General features: G+C 34.5%; 1 protein-coding gene across 1 annotated transcript; it reads right to left on the bottom strand.

The window, feature by feature from the left end:
* Positions 1-3838: 3838 nt before the first annotated feature.
* si:dkey-192g7.3 (nectin-1) lies at positions 3839-7389 on the bottom strand. Its single transcript, XM_048193486.1, has 5 exons — positions 7258-7389; positions 6689-6735; positions 6050-6373; positions 5196-5350; positions 3839-4512 (listed from the first exon to the last, which is right to left on the bottom strand). Exons 2-5 carry the CDS (start codon positions 6726-6728, stop codon positions 4468-4470), a joined length of 564 nt encoding a protein of 187 aa, XP_048049443.1. The 5' UTR covers positions 6729-6735; positions 7258-7389; the 3' UTR covers positions 3839-4467.
* Positions 7390-11519: the final 4130 nt, after the last annotated feature.

The following is an 11519-nucleotide window of genomic DNA, read 5'->3' as shown; positions in this document are numbered from 1 at the left end:
ATTAAAAAAGTTAAAAAACGATATATAAGTTACATAAACGATAAAAGCTCCTTGTGGTTTCTCGGTTTCGTAGATTTGGGCAACCATAAATGAACCACAACAGGAATTTTGAGTTTCTGAAAGGATTCCTATATATAAAAATCATTCCCTGCCCTCCAGCTGCATTTCGTGCCACAGCAATGATGTCATGTCCAAACAACTTACTGCTTGAGAAACTATTAAAAATAAATTTTAAAAATCAAGATTATGACGTCATCAGAATTAAAGTGATTTGACTGGAGTTCAAATGCATAAACAGCCCTGTATTTGCATTTTCACAGGTGTCTTTTGAGGGAACGTGACTCATATTCAGAAATTATATTTCACCTCAGCTTGTCAAAAATGATGTATGAGGCAGTTGAATTTAAAAGGGATCTTGCACAATGGGTTACAGATGGATGGCTGTGAAGAACAGATAAAAAAAAAAGTCCAGAATACCTTTGATGAACCGTGAATTTTTTTTTTTTTTTAAACAATTCTCATTAAATAAGTCAAGTATGATCTTCTCTGAAGGAAAGTGATTTGGAATGTTCTTCTTGTGACAGTGAGTGAAAACACTTTAATCAGAATCAGTTGTTGTTACATGAAATTATTGTCATTAAGAACAGTAATGATATCAGCAGTACATTATATTGGTTCTGTTCTGTTTAGTCTAAGGGGGGTTATTGCAACTCTCCTTGCTTTTATCCATGCTAGGCTTTATGGATGGGCAGGGAGGTCTTGCCCATAATAGAACCATACCACCAATCCAAACTGTATGCTAACTGTCAATCATCTTTGACAACAGTGGTCCGGACAGGTATTTTATATATATATATCATCCAAACACATAATGGCTTGATTCCCCCTTTGCTTCCTTTGAGTGGTGGATTCAGGCTGAGGATTTCCAGGTCTTAGAGAGACCCTTAGAGGCGGACTGAGAAAGAGGAGAAAGTACGTCTCGCACAGCAATGCATGCTATACTTACGACCTTTAGAGTAACTGAAATATACATACGTAGAGTACAGTATATCTCTGCTGAATATTAATACAAGGCCTATGTTCAAATTAAATCAGGCCTTATCCGCTGCTCGGTTAAGTCTATATAAATATGATCCAGTGTTCTAAATATCTGACCTTTCAGATATGTGTGCTAAGCAAGAACCAGGCACCATTTTGGTTCCTCAGATTGCTCAACTGTTCTTATAAACATAATATGGAACTTATTGGCTCTATTTTGTGCTGACTGTTCGGTTGAAAAACATTTAAGGAATTAGTTCCAGTAAGTTCTAAGAAATAGTTGCATCTATCGTACTTCCCTCTTAGTTTTTCACCATGACGTAGGGGGTGCAAGTGCTTTTTCAGCTAATATTCATCATGGACATGCTTGTGCATCTTGGATTTTACATGTCGCTTTGAATGAAAGTGTCAGCCAAATGAATAAATGTAAATCTAACTCTATAAGATCACAAAGTTGTGGAAGATCTTAAATAACCTTTTTCAGTTCAGTTTCAGCAAATGCTAATTTTGGACAGGAGAAGTTGTTTTGAGTTCTGGAATTACAGTATGTTATATAAAATGTGATCATTAAAGATGAAGAAAACTAAAGTGCACAACAATTATGCTTTGGTGCCAAAATTCTTTGCTTTCAAGTTGTTATAAAATGTTACACAGCTTGTTTTACAGAAACTTCCAGGATCACAATCTCTCTCACATACACAAACTTTCCTGTCCAGCTTCCTGGAGACTCGAGTATTATGAAATCTTTTGAAAGTAGATACATGATCGACTTCTCATTGTTTATCTGACATAATGAAAAGACTTACTTCAAACTGATCATTTATCACAGGAATATCATGTTTGTGTTTGTACACTTTGCAGGCCTAAGAATGAAAAGATGGATTAAGCAACTTAAAGAAAAATGTGACATTACAATAAACAGGAAGCAGAAAAGTAAATTTATATGGGAAAACATAATAGGTATAGTTTTTGATTTGGTCATGTGTTGCATTTGACTGTAGCGCAAAAATTACATCATCACATGACAATGTCCTTCTCCGCCGACATCAGCATGGGACTTTCCATAGCGAAACAATCAGAGGAGAGAGAGTGTTATTTCTTTCCTTTAGGCACTGACTGAACTTCAATTCAATCAAGATGTTTGCTTTACTTTGCACTGCAAAAATTTCTTCAATCCATTATTTTACAGGGTTTTTTTTTACAGGTTTTACAGGTTTTGAAATAGCTTGACAATTTTTTTTTTTTTTTTTCAGTTAATCTGTGTATGATGTACACACATTGAACCTACAATATCATCTTTTCTGCCTTTTTTTCCCCAGGCAGATATACAATGTTAATGAGTTATACATGCCAACTCAACTTTACTATAGTCAAATATTAACTTTTATCGCTTCATCAACATGCTTTAAAAGGTCAATATGTTTGGTATTTTATGGCTTAAAAGAGGGCAAAAGACTGAATGGCTTGTTTTTTGTTTTTACAAATGATAATTGTATCTTAGATGTGTTTTGATAATGCTTCCACACGGCATACCCTCATTTTAGTTTATCATTCCTAAAAATAACTACTACAAAGCCTGCCTGTACTTCCTGGTGTGCCACAAGTAAATCTTTGAAAGGAATGTTCACTTACAAATGATAATTCTGCCATGATTTACTCACCCTAACGGCATTAGAAAAGTCTTAAAATTTCAGTATGATCCTCACACAAGGCTATGTATCATATGATTTCAAAAGATGCGGAATGTAGCCCACAAGATATTTGTGCAATGGTATTTTATGGTGTTTTGGTCATTTGGCATAAACATCCTCCCTAACATATCTTTTCGTCAAGCCCAATGACATGTGAGTGAGTAAATAAAGAAAGAATTAGGGTGAACTGTATCTTTAATTTCACTGTAAACATTGTGGGAAAATATAATCTTGTAATGAAAGTTATTTTGAGGTTGGAAAAGTAACCTGAGCTATGGCACTCATCTTTAACCACCTGCAGCTACTTCCTCTACTAGAAGCTTTTAATCCAAAATATGCACATTCTTTCAATCAAACAAACACACCCAGCATGACAAAAACAGCTATTAGTCTAATATATGGGTTAGGTTTCAGATAAATGACCTTACTGGACTACTTTTAATAATCTGAAAACACATCTCATTTGGCAAGAACACTAAGGATGAAGCAATCTACAGTAAAGATACGGTCCACTAGAGAATACCAGGTAAATTCTTGACCTCATTACAACCAGGAAGTGCCCATCAATGTCCAAATACGAACTAGAGCAGATATTTATAATCATTAACACTCACAAACACAACAGTAACCAGCAGGTTGTAAGCCTTCCGAAATGCGAGTAATAAAAAATTGTTTTGAATGGTTATATTTTAATGACAGGGGAAGTTATCTAAACGTCTTGTTGTGCTTAAGCATTAAAGGTTCTCACGAAAGAAAAGCCTTTATCTGTTCATTGCAGTTGGTGTATTCAGACTTCTTCATTCAATCAAGGTCATGTGTCCATCCATGCACAGTTATATAGAAACTGAAAGCAAACCAGTGGAAAGAATTCAAAAAGTTCGGAACGAGGAACAAAAGTTCATTGTTTTGTTCCAAGTGCAGTTGGAAATCTGGATGAGATTACAACCGCAGCATTACGCAACAGCCGAGAGTTTGAAGCTGTAGTTGGAATATTTGACTAAAATCCTCTGTCAGCAATATATGCCCAGCTTTAGTTGTAATTCATTCAGAATGTGTGGTATTTTTCTAAAAGTACTAAAACTTTAGTAACAGAAAAGAGAACAGAAAAGCGCATTTGTAGATGGTTTATTGCCTCGGCAGGTTTGAAGCACAATTCATTTAAAAGTAAATGAAATTTAGTAGAGTAAAAAAAAGCAAATATATCCCATAGGGAGTGCCATATTTCTTCCACATAAATTAAAATCAGCACAGGCTGTGGAAGACAACCCATACAAGACTAAATATAAAGACGCTTACATGGTGTGTGCTTAAATCATTGCAATATACATGAGCTATAAAATACAGTGATTTGAAAAGCCTTTAAGAATGAGACCACCAGTGTCTCAAATCAAAGAGGAATAGGCAAAATATAAACTGCATGTCCCCCACCTCTTACATCTGTTCTTCAAAGAATGAATAAAGACAATTCCTACAAGGAGATCCTTGTCAACTTACAAACCGTAATGCTCACAGGAAGTATATTCACAGTGTATTTATAATGTATTCAGTGGTAATTAAGTAACAGTGCTACAACTGAAGACTGCACATTGCGACGTTCGTCTCGACGCAGAACGCACCACTCTGTAACGCCCACATACAAACACATTTGTTTTGGGGCTAAGGCCTCATATTGTCTGTGTTGTTGTAAAGGACCTTGTATTACAACATAGAATTTAGTCCATTATACTTTCAAGCAAGATCACACTTTTTCGATCATACGTTGCTGTGCCGGTAAATCAGGGTCCTATAGCAAAAAAGAAAAAAAGAAAACACAAATCAGGCTTTTAGAAATATTTCAGGTACTATGAATAATCATGTCAAACACAGGACCTGAAGCACCGCTCTGAAAGTATGTGACCTCAGCGAGCAACTGGTGTAGATTTACTTTTGCCATGAGCACAATTAAAGGAACATGGCCACTTTAGGAACAGGTTTTAGTTTAAACATATGGTTTATTTAAATCAATGTACATATTAATATTGGAAATGTATATCAAGAGGTCATAATGTTAGTGCACTATGGCAAATCTCAAATGCTGTCATTCAAGGTCACATTCTTGAATTTTAAAGCAGATAAATTGAATGGAACAAAAATGCTTGTCAGGTGTCCTGAAGCACATTTTTAAAAGCGTTTTCAACTTGACATGGTATCTCAAAAATGTGACCCATGTAATGAGATTATGCTGAATAAACAGAAGCGTCGCAACATGTCAAAGACATCCGTATAGTAGTGCATGTTTACATAGAGAAACACATTTTTAAAAGAAACAGGCCTCTGGTCTGAATGGCCCCTATTTTATTGTTACTGCTACTTTAGATTTTATAAATACAACAAATTAAATAATTTAGAGCGTGTATTTGCTATGACGTTTATGTCATCACAAGATTGTTTAAAACAAAACATAATATATAGAGAAAAACTGTTTACCGTGTTTGTCCGATGTCGTCTTTTGATCAGTAGGGTTAGAATCACGACAACAGCGAGTAGTAGTACTGCCAGTATGGGAACACTAATAGAGACAGCAGTGACAGATTCGACCCCAGTGAAGAGATTATGTTCAGGGCTGGATTCGATTTCAGACACTGGTAGAAAACAAGGGCAATATATGAGACAAGAATGTCATCAATATCAGTACAATATTACTTATTAAAGATTACAAGCCTAACTTGTTATATATAAAATATTCATACAGGCAGAGGTTCTAGAGCAGTGGTTCTCAACCAGGGGGCCAGGGTCTATTCTGGGTCTCAGCAAACTTCCAAGGGGGCCCCAAATAAGTCTTAAAATTATTTTATTTAGTCTTGAATGATTATATTTAGCCTTAAAATTATAATTGAACTGCTGCTCTAGAGGAATCTCAACACCAGGCTCTGTGCCTATAGCCTTGTTTATACTGTTTTATGCTCTGTAGTCTTATTCTGATACCATTCAATAGATAAGCTATTTTATTACTGCTGGTTGTGCCACAGATGACGTCAGAACATTGTTTTAATATTGTGAAAGGCAACTCTCTGGGGGCTATAACTTTCGGTTCTGCTGCAGTGGCACAGGCAACAAATTCAACTTCCTTTGGTTGTCATGAATGTTCTGCTTTTTAGCTGCTTTTTTTCCCCTCACGCGTCATCATCTAACCAGTCCTAATAGACTACAGCTAAGCAGACTAGCACTTTGAAAAGAGAAGCACACTGAAATTGTATTTAACAGGAAGAGGCTTGTTGTTTCCTTTCAAGATATTACTACTGATCTGCTAGGATAAATAAATTCAATTTTAGATAACTCACCTGTTAGATTAACTTTTAGTGACTTTGTTGAACGGGCAATCGCGCTAAGACTGTATATACGATAACAGGTGTACACTCCTTCATCTGCAAAAGAGATGTTGAGGATCTTAAGGGAGCAGTTTGTTTTCTCCGTTCTCAGGAAGTTTTCAGTCCTGTCCATGTAGTCCTGGTGTATAGGGTTGTCTTTTGGATAAACACTCACTACTCTGTCATCTTTCTGCCATACCAGTTTAGGCTCATTGGAACAGCTACATGGTAAAAGTACATCATGTCCAACGAAGCCATGCACTTTAGTTTCCACCATTTCTTCCTCTGCAGAACCATCTACAAGAACAGTTACAGATAGTCATCATAACAAATACTTAATTTACAAATTTTTCAATTTTATTTATTTATTTATTTTTTTTAAAAAGAAGAAAAATATGATTCTCATAAGAAACAGTAGAAACAGTTATACATTTCTTTCATAAATATATATATATATATATATATATATATATATATATATATATATATATATATATATATATATATACATATTATAAATTATAATTTTAATGCTATATTATATATTAAATGTTTTTTGTTTTTAGAATAGAGCTACATTTAAGGGTCTAGAAGGATTCAATAAATACTCACTTGTGATCAGCAGAAGTGTCAGCAATGCCAAGATCATCATGGTTGTCCTGGAAGAGAGAGAAGCAGGTTTTGAAGGAGGCTTTGTGCTGCTGGAAATTCCCAAGTTCTTAAACAAACTTCAAACTAGGCTAAATGTGAATAGTTGTATGCGACCACGAATACAAGACTATAACATCTGCACTGTGTCCAGGTGAGACACGTTGTCGTTCGTTAAAAGAAGCAAGCGATCTCCTAGCAGGTCAGTGCATCGGTGAAATTTATTAGAAGGCAGTCTATTTCCCCCAGGTCACATGAGGAAAAAGAGCCAAACAGCTTTTCCTAAAGATTCAGTCATCTGACTTTGACTTTGGAATGTCCTGCTGTTTGATTGAACAACAAAAGCTCCGCGAAACAATGCAATCGTGTATGATCTGAGTCTCTCACGCGTAAGTTGTGGATCAATAAAACTTTTAACTGCATGAAATTGTTTAAAAATAATATATCAAATAATATATATGTGAAATTAAATATATATATATATATGACAACAAACCATAGATTAAAATGAAAGGCACAGTAATCGTGCTGACCTTTGGCTTATATTTCCGCTGCAGAAGAACACAGGCACGCATCCGATTGCTGTGAGAGAAGTGAAATGAATGAATCATTCGTGTATTTTGTTTTAAGACTCGCCTACACATCATCCCACTCACAGATTCCAATGCTTCTGGGCGTGGCTAAGTTCATTGTTTAATAGCAGCCTGTAGCGAGTTACCTGGATGTGACCTAGAATGTTTATGGGGTAGGTGATTGTACCTGGATGTGCACATGACTGTCTGATTTGTTTTTGAGCAACGATTTTAGGCAAGGAAAACCCCAGACCGGACAACGTGAACAAGATGCCCAAAGCATTGTTCTGTAAATTCCATAAGATGGCGCTAGAGGGCTTTAAATTCCCTTATTCGTTTTCTCTTGGCTTTACTACTGTTAATGCCCAGGAAGTAAAGTTCATTGACCCTTTGTCATACTGTATTGAAGAACCTTGTCACAACGTGAGCCTGCTGTTTACTGACACTTGTCTGAAACGAATATGCTTTTATTGGAGGGGGAAAACTACAATCTAAAGCATGCCTTTAAGATTCAATGACTTGGTGTATTTTTTATGGTCCAAAAGTGTATGAAGTTCAAATATATATTTAATACTGACGAAGGAAACCCAATTTCTGTGAAAAGAAGACTGTTTTATTAAATTTGTAATAAATAGGCCTATAAAGGCCCCCAAGCCACATGGACTGTCGTGATGTAGGCTGAATTTGGAAAACCACTACAATTTCTAAAGTAGATGTAAGGACAATCATGCTAGGGCAGAATAACAAATAATAGTAACAATACAAATATAGCATTTTTTAAGTAATATTTATTCATAATAGTCACTTCAGCAAAGGGTGTATAATTTCATTAAAAATAATAGGTATTCTGCATGTATATCTTGGAGTTTTAAAGTTAGCTACAGGCATCTTTCACAAATGAATCAAAATTGGCCTACTTAAAATGAAAGCTCTGAAAATGAATAAACATTTGCAATGAAATTCAAAACTGCTTGATAGTTTGATGCCTCTGGTTCACATGTGTGCCATAGCTAAACACAACTTGCCAGTTTGTATATGCAGAACAGAGAAAAGGTTTGAAAGCTGCAGCAAAATTTGTGAATACATACAAGTATAACATAATGTTATATAAAACAATTGAATTAAGTCTACATGCATGAAGAAATTATGTATACATTTCTACATATGCTATTTTTGAATATACAATGGCCATCTGAGCTCTGGAAACAATTAATATGTCCACATAATTTTTTCTTATTACATTAAATTTAAAAACAATTATATCTACTGTGCAGTTCATAACAGTCATCATTTTTGTTTCTTTGGCTCAATGGCCATTTTTACATGCCTACATGAAAAAATACTATAGTAATTTATAGTAAATTTATAGTATGATCGTAAAGTACTTAAATTAATTTGTTGTGGCAATTGTATAATAATATAAACAAATTACTTTACCCAATACTGTACTGTAAGTTTTCTACTACAACTTTAGGGTATATTATACTACAATAGGCTACTCTAGGGGAATTTTACAGTTAAAGACCCAAAAGACCAGATATGTTGAATGAAGACCCGGAGACAGTTTAAAAAAAACATTAATTAAAGACAATTTTACTGAAGAATAGTTTGCAGTTTCAATAGTTCGCCGCTCTGCGTACACTCACATTTCCAAAGCAATTATACTCTAATAGAGTCCACTAACTACATCATTCTTTAGGTTAAACGATTCTGATTGGCTAAGAAAAATAGACAAAATTAGTAATTTTCCACACATGGACTGATAGTCGGAAGCATATCTCCATCCATCACGCTTCTGACACCCTGGATTTAGGCACAGGATGTCCTTCTAGATCATGACAAGGCATCTGCAGGTCTCAAGCAGAATACCAGTTGTCCATCAGTTCCACTAAAGGACCTGCACAGAACACCTAATGCACATACAAAGATACACATGATTCACAAGTTCTTCAAGGTTGAAGTTGGCCCGACCCTTTAGGTTAGTTCACCCAAAAATGGAAATTCTGTCATTTATTACTCTCCCTCATGCCGTTCCACACTCGTAAGACCTTCGTTAATCTTCGGAACACAAATTAAGATATTTTTGTTGAAATCCGATGGCTCCGTGAGGCCTGCATAGGGAGCAATGACATTTCCTCTCTCAAGATCCATAAAGGTACTAAAAACATATTTAAATCAGTTCATGTGAGTACAGTAGCTCAATATTAATATTATAAAGCGACGAGAATATTTTTGGTGCGCCAAAAAAAAACAAAAAAAATGACTTATATAGTGATGGCTGATTTCAAAACAATGCTTCAGAGCATTATGAATCAGCATGTCGAATCAGCGGTTCGGAGTGCCAAAGCCACGTGATCATGATTCGATACGCTGATTCATTATGCTCTGAAGCTTCCTGAAGCAGTGTTTTGAAATATTTTTTTTGCACACCAAAAATATTCTCGTCGCTTTATAATATTAATACTGAACCACTGTACTCACATGAACTGATTTAAATATGTTTTAATACATTAATGGATCTTGAGAGAGGAAATGTAATTGCCTATGAAGGCCTCATGGAGCCATCGGATTTCATCAAAATTATCTTAATTTGTGTTCCAAAGATTAACAAAGGTCTTACGGGTGTGGAACGACATGAGGGTGAGTAATAAATGACATTATTTTCATTTTTGGGTGAACTAACCCTTTAACTATAAACAGTAACATTTCTCAAAACATACTGATAAGTTGTACTTTTCTTTCAGGGAGAAAATATTCATCATTATTCTCTAGTGTTTGAAGATGAAAAGGAAAATAAATGCTTTAACATACGTTGAAGAAGTCATTCAAATAATTTAATATTTAGAATGATAAATGTTGATTAATAACTTGATTATAAATCACTCAAAAGATATATATTGAAGTGGTAGTGGATTCCAGAATCCAACCCTTCACTACACTACAGTTTACTGTAGTAAAAACTAAAGTATACTACAGTATTTATTACAGTTTATCAGTTCACTGTAGTTAATACTACAATATGCTGTAGCATTCATTAACAAAGTGCATTACAATGTATATCCTCCTGAGACCCCCAAATGTTTTTTTTTTTTTTAATTTAGTATTTTTTCACGTCATTATATTGTTTAGAGCATAAGAAACAAATGAAAAAATAACATTTTTTTAAAATTATATTTTATTCATATGTTATGCTATGTCCTCTGTAGTGGACACCAGGACTAAGTTGTTTAAAAAATAAAATGACATGAAATGACATGTATAGACAAAAACAATGGGATTTTTTTTTTTAATCACCAATCAATTTTTTGGCTTCAGGATTGTTTTTAACCAAACTTTGTATAAAGATGATTCTCAACTATGTTATGAAACATATAATGGAATTAATTGATATACCATTTTACTTTATGCAGTATGAGGGTAAAATGGCCATACATGGGTTTTCCCATTCAATACAATGTATCTATACACTGTATCTAATTTGCATATTAATGTGTTCTTGGAGCAACATGCAATGAAAAAAGAAGTGTAATAATGGGAGCAATAATTGGCAACATTTTCATAATAATATCTAATAATTAATAGGAATATTGATATATAATTTCTTTCCCTATTCACTTGTTGTGTCTCCTGAAATGCCTGATAAACATGATTTAAGTCCCGGTGTCCTCTACAGTGGACATGTATGAAATCAATATTCTATTTCATAACAGAAAGTCATATTTTGATTTGAAACCCCATAACATTTTCCTGAGATGTTGATTTATAATAAACAATTTGAAAATTAATCCGATTTAAATAATCACAAAATATTATCATATTTCCATAAGAGTGCTAATTTTCATTTTTTAGTCATATTTAAAGACCAAGAAGTTGTTGTTGTAATGGGGAAACCTCTAAAAATCTGGTATCTCTGTAAAGCCCTGAATGTGCTCTTTACAGGACATCCAGACTTCAAATTGTGACATGTATGATGTCAGAGAAAACCACTAAAATATAATGTCCACTACAGAGGACAGAAGTCTATTCCTGGGTCCCAGGAGGATATAGTATGGTTTAAAGTATGAATTACTAGGCTATAGTATTTTTTCAAGGTAGGGTGTCGAGTTCCGCGAAAGTAACATTTTAGAGCACGTTGAGTAACTTGTAATCTGACCTGAAACGTGAAAAGTTTTCCAAGCCTTTTCTTTGACCTCTTTTGGAAGTGGTTTTAAGGCTACAAAAAC

Source organism: Megalobrama amblycephala, linkage group LG6 (genome assembly GCF_018812025.1).
Source record: "Megalobrama amblycephala isolate DHTTF-2021 linkage group LG6, ASM1881202v1, whole genome shotgun sequence".
NCBI lineage: Eukaryota > Metazoa > Chordata > Actinopteri > Cypriniformes > Xenocyprididae > Megalobrama > Megalobrama amblycephala.
Note: the sequence above shows the minus strand (reverse complement) of the source record. Positions and strands in the feature narration are given on the sequence as shown.

Coding starts and splice junctions, on each gene's coding strand:
- si:dkey-192g7.3 (XM_048193486.1), bottom strand. CDS start 6,728: ATGATGATCTTGGCATTGCTGACACTTCTGCTGATCACAA. Junction 5,351..6,049: donor ACTAAAAGTTAATCTAACAG/GTGAGTTATCTA, acceptor GTTTTCTACCAG/TGTCTGAAATCGAATCCAGC. Junction 4,513..5,195: donor GACGACATCGGACAAACACG/GTAAACAGTTTT, acceptor TTTTTGCTATAG/GACCCTGATTTACCGGCACA.